The following is a 24452-nucleotide window of genomic DNA, read 5'->3' on the forward strand; positions in this document are numbered from 1 at the left end:
GGTTTACTATGCAAAGAACTCAGCCATATGGGAGTAAATGTTGCCCTACAGCAGTGGATTCTGCATGTGGCCTGCCACATGCATGGACAGATCATACTTAACTGGTTGCATAATCTTCAAAAGCAGGGGTCCCCCACATGGTGCCCGTGGGTGCCATAGTGCCTGCCAACACCTTTCCTGGTGCCCATGAGATGTTTTTAGAAAATGGGTGGGGTGAGGTGGGATTGGCCATTGGAGATTTGATTGGCTGTGCAGAGCTTGGAAAACATTGCTTTGACAGCAGCTGCCACCACAGCACAAAGTTCATCACTGTGTGACTGCAAATATGCTGTGACAGCCATTTTGTGACTAGGCCCACTGCACTGTGACAGAATTCAAATGGTGCCCACAGGCTCAAAAAGTTTGGTGACCACTGTTTAAAGCACTACATCTGGGTGTTAATCTGCTATATTAGCACTTGGGCTATGGTTGGATCCCAGTGCTAGTACAAGGGGATCAAACCATTATTCGCACTGTAAAATTTAGCAAAACTTCCAATTTGGTGGTTAAAAGTCACTAATGAGATGTATATGTATACATTTTGTTTCTCAGAGGTCTCATGTTTCTGTGAATGTGAACAGAAATGGAAGACAAACATCTGGATTACATTTAAATGTCTGGTTATTCCATCTATTTTGACACTTTTAGCCTCAGTATTTACTATAGTGTGTTAATACTACTTAACAACTATAAGAAAAAATTCAAATTTTGGTTAGGAATGAAATACTTCAACAACTAACATTTTAAATACCTGCCTGTGTACCAGATATAATTTAGTCTGTAACAACATTCTGTTAGAATATAGAATTCATGCAAAATGATTCAGGAAAATTATTAATACAGTGACTTGTTGCTACAGTAATGTTTTGAAGGAAGGCTAAATATTTAGTACTAAAACAGATCAGGGATGTGAATCAGAATGGTTATATATATACATTTTATTGATTTTATTTGTCATTTAAGGATATTCCTTTATTCCTTGTCCAGCAACTGTACATAAATTGCATAAGACATGCAAATGTACACAGGCAAATTGAATAAGGTAAATGGAATTTGGTGCATGTGCTTGAAACATACAAAATGTACCTCTGTGATGGGTGAAAAACAGTAGCAATATTGTTCAGTAGCAATATTTCCTCTGAATTAATAGAAAATGCAAAGATGTGTGGACTCCAAGAGATACTTGGTTTTAGAACAGTTTCATATGCGGGGCTTAAATTATTTGCATGCCTTTTTGTGAACTTTTTGTTTTTCTCTTATGCTGTTTTAGTGAGTGTGCAATCATTTGTAATGGAAAAAAATGCAGAAGAGAGATTTATTATGGCAGTGAGCAGTCCGGCCAAAGTGAGGTTTGCATTCACACACACACTTAAATTTTGTGTTAAATTACTTATGTTTCTGCCATTTGTGACGGCACTGTGTTTACAGCTAAATTTAATCTCCTGTGGGACCAACAGAATGAAAATATCCTTACTGACAGCCATTTCTCTAGGCACAACTGCATGGAGGAAGCAACCTTTGAACTAGGACATCCTTAGGTATAATGCTTCTTCCTGGCAATTTCCTATGTGTACAGTGGCAAATTCTGCCACCATGCGGTGCTTATAGCAACAGACATGGCTGGGTGAGTTGTTACTTCTTCCACTCCACTACAGCCACAGGCATGCTCACAAGTATTATGAGTAGCTGAAGGACTTGTACTAATCCTGACTCTGGGAAATCAAACTGTGCTATATGTTCTAGTAAAATTTGCTAATAGTGCAGAATAATCAAGATGGCCACAGATTTCAAAATAAACTGGCAATCAATTTCCATATATTTAGCTGAATAGCCAAAGTTTAGCTGATTCTGTCTAATTGAACCAGGAGAACAATACAGACAAAGCATACCAAAGACTACTACACACTTCTTAATGTAGCAACAGAAAGTTGTGTTATTTGTATCATATATGTATCAGGTTGACAGCTTCCAGAATAAAGTAGATTTGTGAGGGGGGGGGGTTAAATCAGTATTTATAATGCAAAAAGTTGGACAAAACATTAAAACCTTGTTGCTGAATAACTACCACCAGCCAGTAGATCTCTGGGGCTTGTTCAGCTAAAAGCCACAACAGACTTTGTAACTCAGTGATGTAATCTTGGCTTTGTGTCATTTATATTCAACCTTAAAAAACAATTTTCCTGAATAGACAGCCTGACAACAATATTGTTCAGTGTTGGTTTTTATTTGGATTGCTTCCAAATTGCTCACATGCCTCCACAGTAACGCATCATGCCTGCTTAAGTTTTTACTCTGAATTCCTGTGTTTCCTCCTTGCTTGGTATTTTATTTTGCTTTTAAAGTCTCGGTTATGTTTGTGAAACTAACCAGCCTGGCCACAAAATTAGGATGTATCTTGCAGAGTGCATTCATTTTACTTTTTGCATATTTTTCCTGAGGTCATGTCAAGGTTAGTTTGAATTCCATCCTACATTAAGACTTCTTTCACAGCTATTTAGCTCTGCAGCCTACTCCCCGCTGGGGTCTGCCCCTTGGGCACGTCAAAGCTTCAGACCTGACAAATCACACACAGATGAAGCTGTACAGTTTTTTAAATAGTTTCATCAGTAACATTTTTAATACAATATGCTTTAAAAAAAAAAAAGCAGGAGTATATTCTCTTCATTGCAATATCTTGAACACATTTTATGGAAACAGTATTTCATATAGGAATTGCTAAATCTGAGGCACTGAGTAGAATGGTTAGAATTAAAATTGCATTTGCCCAAGAACTATTAAAGCTAATGGGATTTACTCTTGAGTAAATAATTCCTAAATTTTTTCATTCTCTATTACACCACACATATTCTAAACAAATGTATTGGTATACTTTAGAGTCAGCATTTAGAAGTACCTGCTTCAAACAGCAGCTCAAATACAAGCTATCCTAGACAATCCATTATTTCAGCCTGTTTATAGTATGGAAATAATACTATCTGCATACCTTACAAGATTGTTGTAAGGATTTCGGTAGCAACGTTTCAATCCTCCTATGACTCCTATGCGAAGTGTTGAAAGTAGCACAAATACTTTGCTTTGTGACAGACACTGCTCTAATGGTAACGTTAAAATCTTTTGGAACAGGAAAACTTAAGCTGATGGGGGGAAAGCTGTTCAAAATTTATAGCCAGCATATCTCACTGGCACACAGAGGGGATTTCTATTGACCTCATTTGGGCTACTTAAGTAATTGCTCTCATATGTTGAGAACTCTGTATGCCTCAGAGTAACTTTAATAATGCATTGAACATACCTGTTTTGTACAACACCTTTTAAAAATTTGACATCAACCAACTTCATTTGAAATGCTGGAGAGCATTGTGTGAATAAAATATTACTACTGGAGCATATGTGAGAAAAACACCACACAAAAAATTTAAAAAGTGAATTGCAGGACACACAGCTTTTGGAAATGTTCCATACTGGGATGTTATAAATCTCATGGTGTAATGGCATTTCCTGTTTTAATAGGAGATGCAAAAATCCTTGGTTGCTAATGAGTATATTATCTAACAATATACCCTTAACAGGTTTAAGCTATTCAGGATTTTAAAAAGCAGCTTACAGTCTTCTGCATTTTTAAGGGACAAAATGTACTGCCTTCTACAAATTACTTGATTGACTGATGAAGTGCCATAATTATAGCTGCATTGCCATTTTGACAAAGCCACAATAACAGATTGTAGTTTAGTTCCTACTCCAGGCACACAACCCTTTGCATTACAAAACCCAGTTTTACTGGTCTAATTCTTATTCAGGACAAAAGACACCTGGAGATGTTAACTGTATACTAACAAGGAGACTTAGAACTGAGAAAATAATAATATCAGAGTACAACGAGGGGTGGGTTTTTGTTTTTTTTGCAAAGTTATTTCTGAAGGAATGGTTTCTAATGAAGAGCTGTCTAAAGGGTTGCTTGTTTGGAACTAATTAAAGACAGATCTCCTAAATAGCAAAAGGATCATGGGAATTACATTAGGTGTCTGGAGACTTGTTATTCTTTTGGCACTCAGAGTGGATTGTTGAAGTTGTTAGTCTAGAAATAAAGCAACATAATAAAAACTCCTGTTTTAACCCCCACCCCACCCCTCCATGCTATTGGGTACAGCTATTGTATTTATTGTATTTTTGTGGCTGTGGTTGTTGCAATAAGATTCATATCAGTGGTTCAGAATCCTGAAGAAAAACATGGGTATTTTTATATTAACACATGATGGTGAGAAGAGTCTTGCGCTTTCAACTCCATGCATTTTCAGCCTTCAATTAATGTGAAAGCAGTACAATGCCTATGCAACTTCTCTTGCCTAGTGGTGCACCATTTATCATTGCAGTTTTACATTGACCTTGACACCCACTTCATTAGAATAAAGATTGTCTACCATTTAGGTTACATTGTTCCTCTGCACAGAGACCCCATGCAAATTTCTGTTCAGATAGAAGAGCTGTGAGCCTGTCAGAGGTCATCTGCATTAAATGATTGCAGCTATTTTCCAACTGCTTCTTTTCATTCTACTCAATTCAGGCAAGGAGGATCAATCAAGCCTTCTGCCTGAAACAGTGGGACTGCTGGGAATATAACTGTTTTTGGTGATACTGGATATGCCCTAAACAGTATTAAATATTTAATATAAACTCATTAAAGGGCAAAAAAAGATATTACAGTTACAGTAAAATTTAAAGGGGTTTGGATCACCTTCCTTCACAAAAGCAGAGCAAGTAGTATAAATGCTCTATTTTATCATGAAGAAACATTAGTCAACAAAGTTATTAAAGCCTTTCTTTAATAAAATTGTGTCAGCGGTATAACTAGAGAAAACTAAGATTAAATAAAAAACAGGGAGGATCAGGTGGCTTCTATATATTTTACATTCCGTACCTGAAACTCTTGCAACAAAATCAGTTTTTTTTGTTTTGCAATTGCAAAAGCACTCGTCTTTGGGTTTTGTGTATAAATAAAGCTGTGTTTTTCATTTGTTCTCAAAAGAGACATAATAGAAATAAGTTACTGGTCTCCTCCTTGAGTTTTCAGAGTGATATAATTGGAATTAAATTATTAATGAGAGATACTTTTAAAAAGATTGTTTTATGATCTTCTATTAGGGGATTTGCAATTCATTTTAATATTGGTAGTTTGATTTATATTAAAAATAATGCAATCCATGTCCAATTAACAATACATGGACAATGTAATGTGATTTCTAGATCATGCGAATGGAATAAGATAGGAGAAGAAAACGAATTCTTGGCCTCAGATGTAATTTGTTGTGTGAGTTCTGGCAATTTTAAATGACATAGCACTTTAAAAAAATTCCAAGGCTCAGCAGCAAATTTATCCCAATCAAGAAAACCTATTATTAATTTACAAGGACAACTGTAGGAGTCTTTATAATTTCCCTGTGCAATTATTTGCTATAAATTGATAGTAGGAGAATGCAAGTTAGAAAGAAATAATGGCTGCTATTTGTCTAGACAAAACACTCATCCAAGGACCTGAATGCTGTCCAGACATTCTGGTTGCATTGACTGTGTATGAAATATAACCAAGCTTCTGGACTGTTTGTAAAATGTCTCGCTTTGGTATTACGAAAAAGGTGGATGTCTAAGAGCCGTTGTGAAGGGTAGTCTGGCCTCTAGCAGATTCCTTCACTCTGCATGTATACAGCTGAGCTTTGGACCCTGGACTTTGGAATAAAAAGAGTCTTTGTTCACCAATGAATGGCATTAGGCATGGGCTTCCTAAGGGGCCACCATGAAGCCTAGGCATGAAGAGTACAAACACTAGCCAGAAAGCACAATATGAGTGTATATGTACACAGATGACAGACAAAATAACAGGTTATATGCATCTGCATGTTTTAATGTTTAGGTTTAATGAACATACTTGGAAAGTAGATTCACACGACAGGGTAACAAATAATAAGTACTTGCATTTGCTTTGCAAATGACACATATGTGTCTGGGACACATCTGTATTTATGTATGGCAATTATTTTCCTGCAACAGAGAATCATTTTACAAAAAACTTTCACAGCATGAATGAAGTAAACCATAGACATGGTACTAAATTCCTGAACTTAGTGAGAATTGTAGTGTCATTAACACAAGTATAAAATGTATTGGGGAAAATGCCAAAAAAACAGAACACTAAAAACCATATATACTTCTAATAATGGATAACTTTTTTATTGGTTTAATTCTTCTGGATTTCATAGCTGCAGCTCTACAGTGTGTTCAGTATGTCTAGTCTCTTTTCACTATAACCAACAGAAGCACCATACAAAAGTCTTACAATGGATGTCTTAATCTCTCTGTGTGCTTTTAGAGCATTATTTTGAATTCCATCATGCAGCCTTTTTTCCTTCCTCTTCTGAAGTTTTATTACAACAACAGAATTCCCAGGGAGCTTTAGGAGCAAGGGCCGCATAATATTGCCCTAACATTTCACTGCAGGGAGAGAAAATGGATCCTAGCTCCGATCATCTTTTTGTGACGTTTCTCTTTCAGAAAGATTATGCAATGAGGTCTTACTATGTTATGAAATGTATTCAGGTTTTGGGAAGTCAGTTATTATTATTATTTACCACATTGTTGACACCTACAAACCTTTCATGATGATTTCTTTCTTTGACCTCTCAGTGACTAGGCATCTTGTTCTTTAACACCAAAGGAGACAGAAAAAATGCTTTAGTTGCTCAATGAGCGCCTTCTAGGCCAGTTTCAAAATGGCTTATTCTTCTGGTTTCCATGGAGACAATTAATGCTGTTTCAAGGCATTGTTCCAGTCTCTATTTGGACAGAATTTTGGGGTGTGATTTTTCACACACACACACACACACACAGAGAGAGAGAGAGAGAGAGAGAGAGAGAGAGAGAGAGAGAGAGAGAGAGAGAGTGAGTGAGTGAGTGAGTATTGGGAGGGAGCAGAAAACTTCAGGAAACAGGCATCACAAGTTTCTCAAGATACTCTATTTACATAGTAAATTTCCGTGAAATGACCTTTAAAACTTTTTTAAAAGATATGTATGACAATATATCATTAAATAAAGGTTTTTTTAAAAAAAAACACCAAATATTTTAGGGAATGAAAAGGCAGGTGTAGAAGAGAAGACACAACAATCCTTAACTTAATTTTTTTTCCTGTTACATAGCTTTTAAATATAAACTACCTCCTTGTGCATAAGCACATGCAATACACTGTAACCTATTTATTGGAAGGATTTTTTGTGAGGCAGGTGAAATAGAAAATGAAATATTAATCATTTTATTTATTGCAGCTATTGTTGGAAAGAATGAGAGGAGAGAAGGTAGTAGAAATGCTGTGACTTTTAAATTTCTTAATCTCATTTTTGGCTATTGAAGAGTAATCTGTATCATAACATTTGCAGTCTGTCACAATGGAGTTGCCTTTGCTCACTTAATGCTGAGGGTAGAATGAATATGAAGATTAAATTATCTTCTCACCACAGGATAAAGAAGCCCTACTAGACCAGGGTTGTGCAGCACTGATAGAGCTGGGTAGCTAATTTTGCCTGAGAGTGGAGGTGTTTGATGGGTAAAAAAAAAAAAAGCATTAGCAGTACCATGTAGTGCTATCAGAATCTCAGCTCAGCAGTGCAGTAAGCACTTTTCTCATATCGAATAAATAACTTCACTTTAATTTCTATATCTCAAAACAATACTGACTGTTCTTCCCATAACCAATACATCTTGCAATTAAATGGATTTTTGCAGCTTTTCCAGCTAGTGTATAATACGTTTTCTATCAATCGCAATCTTTCATCATGCTGTCTATACTGTAGGTTATACAGTGAGGAAGACCGAAAGCATGTATACAAAGCCTACTACTGTATTATTTTCAATGTAATAATCTTTTTAGTATCTGTCGCAGGGATCCTTCGTTATATGCTACATAGCAAACTCCAGAGTTTTTTAAAGCACAGACATTGAATGACAAGATCTTCATGAGAACTAGAACACTGTTACAAAGAAGCAAATGCCGCTAGTTTTGCTTAGTTATTGATTTTCTGCATCTTAAGAGCATCTCCAAAATCTTTTTCAGCCAAAAGCAGCTGAGCCCTGCCTATCACAGGTGAAAATAGTATTAACTAGCCAAGTCCACACCAGTATCAGACAGCTAGAGGACTCCCTTCGTCTATTAATCCACTTGGCAAAAGGAAAGACATAAAGCCAACTGGATTTTAGTGCATAGCTGAAATGGACTCTGGATTTCCCTTGATATTATGCATACTTACAGAAATAATTATGTAAATCCTTTTCAGCTATATCATCTTTAAATAGAAATCAGATTACATAAAGCAGATTGTAATCTCCTCTGCTCACCCTTTCCAGCTGAAAAAAGCAATCATATAGAGCCAACAAGCATACTTGTTGGCAATTTTAGCCAAAGAAAATGGTTATCTGCTGTATGATCCAGTTCCGCAATTCCAAACCTGATTGCCTCTTGTTAATGCACATTTTGTAGAAACTGCAGCTTCTGGTTTCACTTTGTGTATCATAAGACAAGGGGGTTTTTTTGTTGTGAATCTAGACAATCCTGTGGTTGCTTGCTATGCATATTCATGCTTATTTTGGATACACCACCACCTGATCAGTGTTCATTAATAATGAGAAATGCTTTAAATCACCTCATTTAAAACATTTTGCTCTGTGATCCACAAATGACTAATATTTGAAGTTGGCAAAATATAAATGATGTTCATGTGCAGTGCAAATGAAAGATTAAAATATGAAACTAACAATATGCAAACATATTCATGCAAATGCTGAGGATCTATTAGCTGAAACAGTGATTTCACACCTTTCTTATTTTCTGTAAGTACTCTCCAATTGTATTTTTGTTTTGTTTTGTCAGAGTACGTGTTCATGGATCTGGAATAAGCACCCATGTTTTAAACATTCTTTGCTCTACTTTGACTTTGTTATAGTTATCCCTGATTTTAATTTTTTTCTACAAAAGTATCAGGAGTAGTTTTCTACACTGAGCTTCAGAGAAAGGAAATGTAATGTTTAGCATGCAATTTGCTAATAGCTATGCATGTTTTATGTAGACCTTTTAAACGCTTTTTGGATAATTGTGCTTCATATGATGCTCCAAATAAAAGGTACATTTTGGCACTGTTTCTTCAAATCTCTTTTAAAAATACTGAACTCGAAGAAGGAAATGATGTGTATAAGACAGAAAAAGAGAAAGAATGAAAGTATATTATTAGACAGAAGAAACTGGCTGCAGTTGACAAGAGTGTTGGCAATGGACAAAATCTGCAACCCTCCAAGAACAAAAATAGCCAAGCCCAAATTGCAACACTATCTTCAAACAGACTTATACTTTCTCCAATAATTGCCACTCATTTCTTTGTGAAAATACAGTGTTGAATTTATGAACTACATTGCATGGAGACAAAACCTGCTTCTGTCCCTGAGTCTGAGCGGTATAGCTTCTCTTAAGAGGACCTGGGGACCCTAGGCACACATGTTGTGGGACTCGTGTGAACATACTTACACATACTATATAACAACCTGCCCCTGGATTTCCACTCTTTCTCATCTTCTAGCATGACCACAAACTGGATCCCAGGGCAAGGCTTTATGGATGAAGCTAGCATATGGTTATCCGTTCCTTCCACTGGATTCTCTGGAACAAAGGGCAGAATACAAAGAACCCACAAGCAGTTCTCCAAGTCCATGGATGCTTTGGGCTTGTGGCAAACTACTTTTCAAACAGAAGATTCTCTCATGGGCAGGTTGTGACTTGATGCAATGGTCAAAGCCTTTGGGCACACCTGAAGTCTGTATCCAGGCCAAATAGACAGCCTACACCTTGTAAAGATTTTTAAGCAATGGCAAAACCTGTTTGCCCAAAGAAACTGGGGTTACCAGAAGCAGGAGAATAGTCACAGTTCAGTCCTAAACAGAGATACCCCTCTAAATCCATTGAGGTCAGTGGATTTAGAAGGGCATAACTGTTTAATATTCCACTGTCAGTTTCCTACACTGTTTTATTTATCTGTTAGAAGTGAATTGCTGCATTCTGTCTAATGCAGTAATAATGTTGTCCAGTTGGAGTAGAACAGACTCTCTCCATTCTTTCCATCATCAGCACCACTACCAGATGTCCATCATAATGATGGGCACTTTGTTCATTTTATGCTAAAAATACCTTAGTAGCCACTTAAATATTTTATGTATTTATTTATTTAATTCAATTTATACCCCGCCCTCCCCGCAATGCGGGCTCAGGGCGGCTTAAAAGTGGCAAACGCCAATATAAAACAACTTTAAAAACATTTATAAATCCCACAGTAAAAAAGCATTCATAACAATCAAAGACTAGAGCGCTCTAGATGTTCAACATAATATCAGATGGCATTTTTTATAACTGTTCAGCCTCATCTGCTCCAGGGACTGATGTTCACCTCATCCAGGGCCAGGTAGAGATGGAATAGTGGTGATGTTAGTGGCGGCTACTCCTCATACGCCTGGTGGAAGAGCTCCGTCTTACAGGCCCTGCGGAACTGCATAAGGTCCCGCAGGGCCCGGATCTCCTCCGGGAGCTCATTCCACCAGGTAGGAGCCACCACCGAGAAAGCCCTGGCCCTGGTAGCGGCCAGCCTGGCCTCTTTGGGACCTGGCATTGCCAGGAGGTGTTGGGTCCCAGACCGAAGTGCTCGAAGGGGAACATATGAGGAAAGGTGGTCCCTTAAGTAAGCTGGACCCAGACCATATAGGGCTTTAAAGGTAAGAACCAGCACTTTGAAACGAATCCGGTACGCTATTGGCAGCCAGTGCAGCGCTTTCAGCACAGGCTGGATGTGGTCCCTTCTAGGAAGACCCGTCAACAGCCTGGCCGCAGCATTCTGCACTAGCTGCAGCTTCCGGATTTGCGACAAAGGCAGCCCCATGTAGAGAGCGTTGCAGTAGTCTAGCCTCGAGGTGACCGTCGCATGGATCACTGTGGCCAAGTCATATATAATGTTAGCATGAAAATGATAGTTTAAGATCAGATTTAAACTGAATTCTCTTTTTTTTCCTTTCATTTTAGCGGTACAGTGTTGAAATGTCAATCAGACTCCCCAAAAAGATGGAATTGCTGAGTAAGGTTGAAGCATTGAAGAGAAGCAGTGTTTTACTACCCAACGATCTCCTTGAAAAAGTAGATTCAATTAATGAAAAATGGGAGCTACTTGGGGTATTTGCATTTTTATTACTGTCTCTGTGTTATGTGTACAGTTTTTGTGTCTTGAAGTATGCTGTCTGTCTGATTTCTAATTTGAAGCACAAATATCTGCTTCATACAATTCAGTACATACATTTCAAACAAGCCACTCTTGCTATTACAAAACACACACAAAAAAACCTGTAATATTTTCCTTGTCTGTTTTTTCCCCTATTCCCTGCTTGCCTCTTGTCTGACTTTAATAATTTTAGTTTAATACAGAAAAAGTAAGTAAAATGTGCTGTGTATTATGGGTATGCACCAAGTCAAATATAATACAGTATATCTGATATACACTGACTGTCATGCTTGAGTGAATGGTAATAGAATTTATTCTGAAGGTACATGTTAGAGACATCTACTCTTTAACTATTTACTATACTCTTAAGATGAAAAGTGGGGATGTCACTGTATATTTCAGGTCACACTGATGGCACAAAAACCAATATGCAAATGTAGTACCAATCTGAAGTCCTGAGTCTGAGGATACTGTAGGATATATTTCATGTGCCTCTATTCAGCTTATATTTGACAAAAGCAAAACAAAAGTTTCATATAATTCATTTCACACTGCAATGGGTTGGTCTCAGCCAAACAGTAAGACACAAAAATCTGGCTAAAGATATAATATAGTGATCCTATTACCCTGACACCAATGATGGCATGATGCAGGAAACACTATTGTTGATTCTGCAAGAGTAAGATAATATATGTACTCTCTTCTTTCATTCAAATAAAGGATAGGATAAGTTTATCAACTACTTAAATTATAAATCAGGGATGAGTAGTATTTGTAATAGATGGTATGTAATTTTGCTTGCCTTTTCAATGTAGTCTTAAAAACAATGAAGCAATCCCATCTCTGATTCCATCTTTTCCTCACCCATATTGAAAGCTTCAGTCACAGACATATATTTGGGGCCTAATTGCACACACTGGAAGGGAATGTATTGGAGACTTTTTAAGCATTGCAAAAATATATATATTGAGAAAAAATTCTACAGAGTTTCCTAGCTTTTTATCCTATTTTTCCTCTAAGGGGATTTTTTAACAAATAAAAAGGTGATTTAAAAGATCAACTATTTCTGCTTATGCAGGTATGGGCACAGTCTTTACCAAACTAATAAGAAGTATTTAAACACAGTTTCCTGAATATTTTAATTGGCAATATACTAATTGGCAAGTTTTTTCCTATTTCCATATTGTATGTTACAACTGATTATGATTATATGTTACAACAATACATTACTTTTTAATGTCTGGTTTTTTAAAAAACAGTTAAACAATATTTATACAGCTTCTTTAAAAGAAACTCTACAGAACTATGGTTTTAGATAATGACAAAGAATTACAGTAGTCTGTGCTTTCATTGCCAGGTTCTTATTGTCACCATCTAATGATGAGTCTTTGATATCTTGATTAAGCAAGGGCAACTCATTCACAGAAGCAGACTTATGCATGTGCTTTCTCTATGAGATGTGCACTCAAAAGAATTCTGTGCATGGACCTGAGCTGGTCTGCAGCTCAAACTTGGGGTTCTGTCTGTATCAAAGACATGCAGTGCTAAGTGGGTGATCGGTGCTATTGCATTTGACAGTGTTGATCACCTGCTGTAGGTAAAGACTGTGGCCAAGCTCCAAATAAATACTTTAGGGACACTTAGGCCCCGGTCACAAAGAGGATTTGCCGCTGGAGAGGCACGAATGTCGGGCGGAGTATACGGGCACGATCACAAGGACACATCTGGCAAGCGTAGCACACCCATCGCCAACCTGTAGCACCTGTCCAAAGATCCGGAGTTAAAAAATACCCAGGAAAGCCTAATACCAAACGGTTTGCTATGGACCATCGATGGAATACCTACGTGTGATCGCTTGAGCGCGCTCCTCTCGCCATGTTGACACGCACCGGAAACACACACCAACAAACAAAACCCCAATTTGCCGCCGCTGCATCTGATCATATTCTGGTGCATTAAACTGCGCCGGCACGAAAAGCCACACTTCCCCCCGTGTTATCTGGCCAATGTGACCGGGGCCTTAGTTGCGTTTTTTTTCTTACTTTTTCTCTACACAGCCAGTCCTTCACACATAGCATATCTCAGTCTGCCAGCAAAAGGTCCCTCCATTTCAAAAGTAGTTTGCCATCAGACATGGCAAGTTGGCTGCCTGAAAAACTGATAATCCAAGTTTCTTGGACATAAAAAGCTAGCTGTGCATGTTTGGGGATCCCTGGCTTACTTGAACTTACTTCAAACACAAGGCTAAACTTGTGGTTACTCTTGGCTGGGTATATTATCAGTCAGAAGAAAAACTAATCAACATTTCTTTATTGGTGGGGGTGGAGAGTACCATCAAATCACACCCGACTGATGGTGACCCTGTAGGGTATTCGAGACAAGAGATATTCACAGGTGGTTTGCCATTGCCTGCCTCTGCATACTGACCCTGGACTTCCTTTGTGGTCTCCCATCCAAACAGAAACCAGGGCTGACTCTACTTAGCTTCTGAGGTCTGACAAGTACAGGCTAGCCTGGGCCATCCATGTCATGGCTTTCTTTAGTAATATAATCAAATTCAAAAATATAAATAAAACAGTACCCTCTCATTTAAAATGAATTCTCAAGGCCTTTTCATAAGTTAAGATCGAGATGAAAGTGTATATCACTTTTTCATATTCATTTCTGCATTTATAAAAAAGTTGATGTTTTCTCTTAAATGAAATATCATGTATAATAAGCAGTTTTGATTGAGTTTCATTTAGTTTAATAAAAAAATCTTAGCAGAAACCAACAACACTAGGCATACTGTTTTAATTGGCATGATTACATTTTAATTGGCATGGAAAAAAATTAAAGACAAGGATTTTAACTTCTAACAATGGTAAAATAGAGAGATATGGTTTTTAATATTACTTTCATCTAAGGTGAACAGTGTGGAATGGAAATACATTAGAATGAAATGTCAGTGGTGCGTACAGTTTAATCTGTGAAATTTTGTCCCCTGTGCTGAATATTACTCTGTCTCAATTGCATATTAAACAACCCTATCAAGGCAGGCATTGGCATCTGCTGTGCTGACACAAATTGTGAATTAAATGAAATTGATGTCCTCTGTCGTATATTTATGAAGACGGACCATTCTCTGAAGTATTCTGTTTATGAAGAATTTATGATTGCAAACTGTTCCAGAACAAAAAAAAAGTGGCAATAAATTCTTTTTTGTGACCCTACCCTCCAAGGGCATTGATTTCACCTCCTGCTGCTACTTTTGTTACAGCATAAAAACAATAGCTAAAGCTGGATTCCACTGAGAGCTTTCAAATTATCAATATTTGAGCCATCAAAATAAAAGGGTGTTGCCAAGAATATAGTTGCTTTTTCTATTATGATCTCCCAAACACACTGTTTGTGGAATGCTTTAGAACAGCTGAATATCTGCTGATTTAATTCAGTGTGTGTTTCAAAGCTTATTATTAGACTGTAATTCTCAAAGCATTTAGTCCACAATTGTCCACAGACTTGAATGGGGCTAACCCTAAGCTACCCTTCCTTTAAATATTCATTTTTCAGTGCAGCCCATGAAGGACTCAGCTTCTCCAAATTAGCTTCCAGTAACGTTATCAAACATAGGTCCAGTTCCTAAGTGATTACCTGTATATCTGTGGTCTCACTCTCTGCTTCAGTAGGCAAGAACCGTTAACAAGACTGTGCCATTAAAACCCTAGGTTTTTACTGTCACAATAGGTGGTAGATTGATCTCAATGAAAAAAAATATGACTAAACCCAGCCACTGACAACCAATAAAAATTGCATAGTCTCCACTTTGCAAAGGTTTCCTATCTAAAATGCAAAGATTTCCTATCTAACATGATTGGCATGTTGAAGTCCTTAAAAACTCACACTTGGTTAGCTTTGACTCTAGTTGAATGATAGCAGCTTTTTAACTGACTAGTCTTTTAGTTCAGCGGTTTCAATTCATCTGTAAACCAGGGGGGCAGTGGTTGCAGAATACTGAGAGAGAACACCTGAGATCCACCATCTAAGGACCAAACTACACAATACACCAGACATCTGTTGGGTCATGGGTGTGCAACCTAAGTTGTAGTCAGATGTACACGCTGCAAGGGGGCAAAAGAACTCCTTGTTTCCCTCCCACCCTGTTTTTGCCAATGGAAAAGATAGGAGGGTTTTTTGCCCCTTTTCTCCGGCTCCATATATCTTAGGAAAGATACATGGAGCCAAAGAAAAGGGCCCAAAGCCCCCACTGCCAGCCTTTACACTGGCAAAAGTGGTGTGTGATGGACACTGGAAATCCTTCTCCCCCTTCACAGTGCTCCATTAGAGCATCAAGCAAACAAGCATTTTTTAAGGTGAGTTCCACAAGGTATGTGACTGTGGGTCCACAGTTTAGTCTCATGACCAAGCATGTGTTGGACTAATCACATAGCTAGGCTTTCAGCCTTTCACCATGATCTGCAATTGACAATAGCTATTGATTCCAATGAAATTTACTTCTAAGCATGCAGTGCAGTAAGGTATGTGGTTAAATGTTAGCCCAGTTTCCCTCTTCTCCACTTCTAATTGCCCTCAGGAAGATCCCTATGCAATCAAGTGCTTAACTCTTCTGCCTACTTACTGCTTTCTCCCAGAAACTATACCTCCTTTTTCCTTCACCAGTGTTCCAAACCCATGTTTGCATCCAGAACATGAGTCTAGAATCCCAAAGAAGCAGAGAGTGCCGTTTCTGAGGAAAACAGCTCTCATACACAAACACCTGTTCTATCTCTCTTCGGCAAGTACTGCCTCACAAGAGCACAATGGAGAAGGGGCCAATAGACTAACATTACCCCAGGTGTAATGTAATATGTAGATTGGCCATAGATCCATTTGATTGGTCAGTTGAAGTGGCAGTAGAGTAATCATCAAGATCCATATGACATACAAAAGTACTTTCCAATGAATTTTCACAGACCAAGAACCTGGGTATGGCCAGGGTGCACAGAAGGTGGCCAAAACTCAATTACTTGAGAAATCAGATAAGCTGGTGTTACATCCACTAGGTGAACCTGCCCTTCTGAACATAATTATTTGCTTGTATCTACCATTGCTCATAATCCCTGTAACATTGTAATTGACAACTCACAATGAGATTTTAAGCCACTTTGAAGAGAAAAGTGGTGGACAAATACCTTTATAAATAAATAAGTAAATAAAATCATATCCACCTGCAGTGTAGTTTGGCCCTACAGCTCCTTTGGACACCAAACTATTGTGTTATCTGATTGCTTCAGTCTTATTGCAGGTATCTCAGTTCTAAACATGTAAACAAACATGCAAATACACCATAACCTTTTAAAATTTATGTATTGTCAACTGTTATGTTGCTTTCAAATAAATACCTTCAAAGTAATTGTTTAAATATGATACAATAAATGTATTAAATCTATTTTAAGATGTAGTTACTAAATATACTATAGTATGAATTTTAACGTCATCTTTTATTTTCATCTTTTTGCCCTAACATACTAAAATTCTAGTAAACGGAGGTTATTATTCATTGAACCAATGATAATTCTGCATGGTTTTATGTGTCTTGTTTATATGGGATATTAAGTAAACAAAAATAAGGATTTAACATAGCCAATAGATTATTTGTCATTATCATAATTGAGAATGTAAGGGAAGGTACCAACAACCATTTTACCACTTGGCATGCAAAGTTCTTACCGTTTGGTAGGATGATATTGTTGACTCCTTTCTCACTTCAGAATACTTCAATTATCTGTATGGGATCAGACTTAATGGCTTAGCAAGCGACTGTATGCAAGTTAGCTCTTAATGGCTGTCTACCCAGAGCAAGGTACCAGCAGTATAATCCTATCCAGAGTCACTCCAGTCTAAACCCACTGGAGTTAATGGGTATAGACTGGAATAATTCTGCATAGAATTGCACTGTAAACTACCTAAATAAGGAATTGAAATAACTGATGTTATTACTATCTAGATAAAGGTAGTGCTGGTCAGCTATCTAATGCACATTCTTTGGAACATAAGACTAATCTATGGTTTCTTTCTCTGTTGCATTAGAAAACCCTAGGAGAGAAGATCCAAGACACAATGGTGGGGCACAGTGGGTTAGGTCCACGTGACCTGCTCTCTCCTGAAAGCGGCAGCCTGGTAAGGCAGCTGGAGGCCAGGATCAAAGAGCTGAAAGGGTGGCTGAGAGATACCGAGCTTTTTATCTTCAATTCCTGTCTGAGGCAAGAAAGTGAAGGAACAATGAATGCTGAGAAACAACTGCAATACTTTAAGGTAATAAAAAAGCCCACAGCATCGATGCAAGTGTTGCTCTTTAGAGTAAAATAAAATATAAAGTATTTGTGTTAGTCCCCTATCCTTGCATATATAACCCTGTTTGTATATACTTTTTGTATGTTTCTACAGATAAGCTGTTTTGTAAAAATAATGTTAGTTTTAAGGATAATTCTTTCTGTACATGAAAACTGCAAGGATCAAAATTGTTTCAGCCTGATATTTTAATTCCTTAAAGCAGTACATACAGTCTAACTGTGGCTGCGATCACACGTAACAGAAGCCACACAAGTGAGACGGAAAACAGCCGGAGTTTCCGGGCGTGATCTCACCAGCACATCTGGGAAGCGTAGCACTCCTGTGGCTCAACCGAGGCTTCCAGCCGAAACTGCGTGGCAAAAAACTAGTACCTTGGAGGTACTAGTTTCCGGAAACTGCGGGGCAAGGGCGGGTGTCTGATCGCGTTTCCAGTGGCATCCGGCGCCCGCCCATGTCCCCTTGCAAATAAGGTGTGTGTTTTTTTGTCCAAGTCTCTGTGGATGCGCATGCGCACCCAACGGAGCATGCGCATTTGTCATGTACACAAAAATAAAAAACAGTTTGCCGCGGCATGCGCTTCTTCGTTGTGTGCCGGCTTGTCCTGTGATCAGCACCTCTCCCTTGCCATGGAACCTCCACGGTACCTCCACAGGACCTCCACAGGAGGTCTGATCACGTAACTGCGCAGTAGTTTGCCCCAGGGCAAACAGCCACGCTTCTCCTCTGCAGTTTCCTGCCCGTGTGACCGGGGCCTTAGTTGCTTTTAAAGACAACTAATGGTGACCCAGGAGCATAGTCATCAAGTTACCTGGCCACAGCAGTTACCTAGCTACCATGCCAAAGGCTACTAGTCTGCACATGCAGAACTGCATACTAGCAGATCTTTCAGTCAAAAGATAACCTCAATTCAGCAAAAGTATGGTATTTCAAAATGCCAACTGGGATTTTTGCAAAGTTGTGAGCATCCCTGATTCTGAGCGTTATTGAGATGCCTTCTTACCTGTTATGTTTTCTGAGCAACAGCTAATATGCTGGCATACATTCTATTGTAGTTGTAGCTCTTCATATTGATTACAATCAGTGCCTTGATTCCAAGGTTTATAACTGAGGTGGATGTATACCACTTGGTCTTCTTCAGAGAACCCTGACCATACATGCACTTGTTTGGGATGAAGGTCTTGTTGTTGCCAATGTTATTTTGGTACACTCAACAACAGATATTTTGAGGGAGAAAACATATATTGCATAACATAAATTCCTTTCCCCATTTCCATATTCCTAACTTGTCAAAGCTTATTGCTGAATGTTTATTTTTTTATCTATGTTGGGGCTTGAAGTGGGAGGATGGGGTACATGGAAGCAGAAGTGCCTTGACTATTCTGTCTCTTTGCTGTTTAGTCACATCTGGAATGGAACTTTAGCATGAATGTTTCCATAATTTGAAAGCTTCAGAAAGAAGCTTGGGGTAAAGGGTTAGGGACTGTAGACTATAACACTGCATGTAGTTCACACTATCTGTTGCTGTAGGTAGGTTCCTACTATGTAATTTTGCATAGTTTAATGTGTCACATTAACACTTATGCTTTGCTTCCCCATTGTTTCTGATCTGTGGCTAGCTCTAGACTTCTACAAGTCAAATCCTGTTGTATTGTCTATTGGATGTTCCATTCTGCTGATTTTATTGACTTATTCTGGGTAATCCACCATGAGTTCCAGTGAAAAAGGTGGACTATATATAACATATAATTTTCCAAAGGGACATAATTGAGAAACACAGAAATTGAAAGCCTGAAATATTTCTTGTTCTCCCCCCCCCCCCACATTTCCATCATATACAAAGCTGCTCTTAATTGTCTTAGCCAGTGCTCTGCTAAAAGCTTTCCTGGAAGGGGATATAGCTTGCTGCCCTTCCCCATTGGCTGGAATATTTCCAGTTGCAACCAATGTTGCCCCATGTCTCATTTGAAAGAAAAGGCAAGGACAATGAAATTCATGTCTGCTAATGCCAAAAAATCAACTTCTATGGAATGCAATGCCACTAGCTTAGATAAGAGTTTCTAATTCATCGTTTTTAAGCCTCTCCCACCCTTAAGCCCCCACCTTCTTCCCTGGCCCTAAACAGATAGGGGGAGGAGAACAAGAAAGAGAAAAATCAAATACATCAATATTTTTTAAAGGATTAGTAAATTTCACTCAAACTTCCCACAGCTTACAGTAGACTCTTCATCACATCTGATAAAGCAATTCTTATGCTCTTAAGTGCCCATGTTGCTTTTAACAGCCTGTGATGAATACATTGGTGAGATAACTTACATAACATTTGGAATAATTCTTTGACAATCTTCTCAGATTAGATAAAAATGAAAATTTCTCCTAACAAATATGTTTAATTCATACAAATTGTTTCTGAGACCTAAGAGTGCTCAAAGCATAATTGACATTAGTGGAATACTTGTTACAGTTGAAAATTAAGATTTCCTTTGAAGTATCTATCAGAGTATCTGGAAACCTAACTTCAGATTCCATGTTTTTATCTCAAGTAGCATAGTTGAAAAGTTGCCAACTTTCAAACAGATTATATGCAGAAAGCTATAAGTGGTATTGAACAACAAGAACAATTAGAAAATGCTGCAGTGGAAATATGGGCTTTAAGCTGTCTTTCATATTGAGAAAAATGGCAGGTATCAACAGATCCCTTTATTTATTTTTTAAAAAAATCACTCACACACACACACCTATTACATAAAGATCAGGAAGGCTTACAATGAATCAATAAGGTCGGCTACAAAAAAATAATACTCCAAACCATTTCAGAATAAAGCCATCAATGGAAAGCCCTCAAAAACAAAATAGCTGGGAGAGGTAGGGTCTTCTCAATTAGTTCTGAAAGCATATGCCATGGGAGGAAGCAACAAAGGAAAACAATCTAGAGCAAGCAGTCAAAGAATGAGCCAAGTGAAATAAAGGTATTCCAAGGAGGTATCATTGGGTCAAAATGTGATTCCAAGTACTACTTTCTGCCATATAAACCTGTTTACCTAGTTATGGTAATCCATGTCTGCACTGGCATTTCATCAACTAATGTATAATGAAAAAAGTAGCATGAATCACACTGTTGAAGTGAACCAAATGAAGGTTCCTATCCCTAAACCCCTTCTTCTGTCAAGAATCTGTAGGGGCAACAGAGAGAAGGTGGAAAAAGCATGATCATCATCTCTTCAGCACTTTTGTGCCCATTTAGGTGCATATTAATGACAATTTATAGATAATAGATAAGCATCACTATGGTATGTATAATAGTTCTTGACCAAGCAGAAGCACTAGAATTCTTTCTCCCTCTCTGTTTGCACTGTGCAAGTGATTATATCTCTGCTATCTTTTCCATGTGCACAAGAAATAGAGCAAGGTATTTCTTAAAATGAAATTTCATAAACAAATTAAATAAAATCATCTAAACCATCTGTTGTACATTTCATGTGCCACATGCATATAGTTATTTTTTAAAAGAAATTATTAAAGCATGTGTGTTGCTGCAATGCTTAAACAAATCAAGCTACACTGGTTTTTTGGGATACAAGCTAGGAGAGGGACAAATGTGGGGCAACTGTCAAGCCCAGGGGTCATTTCCTGCAGGAGCGCACAGAAGTGGAGCTCCGGCAGTAAAGAGCCCAGGGGGCAGGCACATGCAACAAGCCCCACCCCCTGCTCCCAGCAGCCCTCAGTCAGAGCAAGAAGCAGCCAGGTAAGTTCTTAATGCATGCAAATGTGGATAACATGGGTCCCGTTCATACGAGCCCATTTGGGACGGGAGCAGGACGGAACAGGGGCGGAGCAAACGGACGCGATCCCACCTCAACATCTGGGGAGCGTGCCGTCTCCGTCCCTGATCCGGCCCAAATGGCGATACCCCGCTGCAAAAACGAACCACCTATCTAGGTGGTTGCAGCCGTCTGGAGCGCCCCAAGCCGGCCGTGGGATCGGCGGCGCGTCCTTGCGCCGCCGCATCCCAGCCCCCGGGCGTACTGCGCATGCTCGGGCATGCACAGTTCGGCAGCCTCCCCCTCCCATCGGGCTCGTCCTCCCCGGCGTCTGCTCTTGCCGGGGAGAAGAGGCACTGCGGCCAGGGGATCCGTGGGATCCCGCCGCAGCGTCTCAATGTTGGAGCGGCTCTATTAGCCGCGCTTTTGCCTCGTGGTTTCCCTGCCGTGTGGCAGGGGCCTAAGTTATGCTAATTAGCTCCTGCATCTCTTTTTCTACGAAATGACACCTGGTCAAGCCATATCCAAAGGAAATCCTTTCCCTGAACAATTAGATATCTTCCCCATCATAAATATTGGTTCTGTGATTCTGTCACTCTTTCAGTTTTTAAGAACTGAGGAATATACCACAGTTTCTATACAGGACAAGTAATATTAACCTCCATAGAACAAGGACTAACATCAAGGGAATAAACTAGGCTACTGATCATCTGTTAGTGTCCAGGTGCAGGAAGGACCTAGGAAAAGAAGCAACAAACATAGTCTAAACAGAGTACAGGTATTCAGAAGTCCAAAAGAGCAAATACAAAGACAACAAGCCAGGTCACACTCTAGAAGTTCAAACACATCAAGGTCCACACCACCAGCGAGCACATAAAAGTTGTAACCAATTTGCTTGCACACTGGCTCACCCTGTTCTGGCTGCTTTTATCAGGAAAACCATAGACAGGTGCAACTCATCAATGGCTGAGCAGTCTCCATCACTGTCAGCCCTGATACTGTGGTGACTGAAACTCATAGGCAGAGGTTGACTGATGCTGGGCTGCCAACTGTGCACTAGGGCACTGGTCCTGCGCCTCGCTCCAGGCATGCCTTCTCCGGCATTCCAAGGGCTCTGGTGACCCCAGGGGTGAGTCTGGTGGCTACAGGGCTTCTGTTTCAGCTTTGGATCCCAGGCTGCAGGATTGAGGGCATGGTGCACTGACTTTAGCCTGAGACTCCCTCTCTGCACTTGGCAGAGTCTCTACCTTCTCTAGCAGGTCTTCCTGTAGCATCTGAAGGCTGCGGCTGGCTTCCTCCATCTCTTCCTCATCTGAGGAGGCATTGGCAGGCAGACCCACAACAGTTAGTTATAGACAAATAATAATTAGATGGATGTGCTTCATATACATAAAGAAGATGTAAATAAAGATCATATACAGCAACTGGGAGGGGGTTTCAGGTGTCTTTGCACTCTACTTTGTTAATCCCGTCTGTGTGAAAATGTTTTTGGCAAGCAAAGTAGCAGATCAACCATTCCCTTTAAATATGACATGAGAATATAAATTCTAGGAATCTGAAAGTCTCCTCATAAGAATGAGAAACTGGGATTATTATAAATGGGTGATGGTGATGGAAATAATCAGACAATTCATGGAGACTTCTGGAGATGTATGGGGAGGGGTCATACCTCAGTGACAGATCACATGTTTTTTGTTCACAAGGTCCCAGATTCAGTCTCCAGCATTCCAGTTAAAGCTTCTCAGACAGGAGGTACTGGTGAAAGATGTTTCTCTACCTGACATCCTGGATAGCTGTTTCCTGTCATAGTGAACAATGCTGAACTGCATGGGCCAGTGGTCTGTCTCAGTGCACACATGTGGTTGTATAAATATTCATTGGTTATATATCTAAGATAAAATTCATCCCAAACAGGGAACAAGGAGAGGTTAATTTTGTTAATCATACATGTATTGCTTAACTGCCAAAGTAGTTGTTTGAAAGGCTGGATTCAAGAGCAATGATCCCCCAAAAGCTATAAGGCTGAATACAGTCATAACTCTCTGTTAAAGGGCAAGTTTGGGCCTGTAAAGTTTCTTTCCTCTCAAAATTTATTTAATTAAGGTTAGGATTGTATCATACTTCCCACTTACTCTCATTTTGTTCCTGTGGCATAATCAAACAGTCATTGCATCTTATATGAGGAATGAGGATGAGGAAAATCAGTGGGATACAGTGATTCCCAGTTATATATTATATCGGAAGGATAGGGGGGGAAGGGTTGGAGGTGGGGTGGCTCTGTATGTCAGAGAGGGTATAAAGTCCAGAAAGATTGAGAGGCTAAGAGAATTGGATTTGCTTCTGGAAATTCTATGGGTTGAAATAGGGGGGCCAAAAGGAAACTTAACACTGGGAGTTTGTTATCGCTCACCAGATCAAAAGATAGAGGAGGATTATAAAATGATGAATGAATTAAAGAAAGCAGCTAGACAAAAAAACTGTGTTGTAATAGGTGATTTTAACTACCCACACATTGATTGGGTCAATATGTGTTCTAGTCGAGAAAAAGATACTGAGTTTCTAGACACTCTAAATGACTGTGCTATGGAGTAGATGGTCACGGAACCTACCAGGGGAGAGGCGATCCTTGATTTGGTCCTAAGTAACACTCAAGACCTGGTGAGAGATGTAAAAGTGATTGCACCACTTGGGAACAGTGATCATAATGTTGTTGAGTTCAACATTTGTATAAATACGGAATTGGCCAGAAAGGCTGACACAACCACGTTTAACTTTAAAAGGGGTAACTTCTCTGATATGAGAGGACATGTGGAGAGGAAACTGAAAGGAGAAGTAGAAAGGGTCAAAACCATTGGGGAAGCTTGGAAACTATCTAAAACTACGATCCTAGAAGCTCCAAAAAAAAAATCTGCAGGTTAGGAAAGGCACAAACAGGTATAGGAAAAAGCCTGCATGGTTAACAAAGTAATGGAATCTGTAAAAGGTAAAAAGTATTCCTTTAAGCAGTGGAAAGCTAGTCACAGTGAGTCTG

General features: G+C 39.0%; 1 protein-coding gene across 2 annotated transcripts in view; it reads left to right on the top strand.

The window, feature by feature from the left end:
• Positions 1-24452, top strand: part of AKAP6 (A-kinase anchoring protein 6) — a 325414-nt gene that overhangs the window by 240658 nt on the left and 60304 nt on the right. For both annotated transcript variants that reach the window (XM_015415204.1, XM_015415203.1), the window contains 2 exons: positions 11138-11284; positions 17400-17624. In XM_015415204.1, the coding sequence (XP_015270690.1) occupies positions 11138-11284; positions 17400-17624 (372 nt within the window). The remainder of the gene's footprint in view (positions 1-11137; positions 11285-17399; positions 17625-24452) is intronic.

Source organism: Gekko japonicus, unplaced genomic scaffold (genome assembly GCF_001447785.1).
Source record: "Gekko japonicus isolate JY-2015 unplaced genomic scaffold, Gekko_japonicus_V1.1 scaffold83, whole genome shotgun sequence".
Taxonomy (NCBI): Eukaryota; Metazoa; Chordata; class Lepidosauria; order Squamata; family Gekkonidae; genus Gekko; species Gekko japonicus.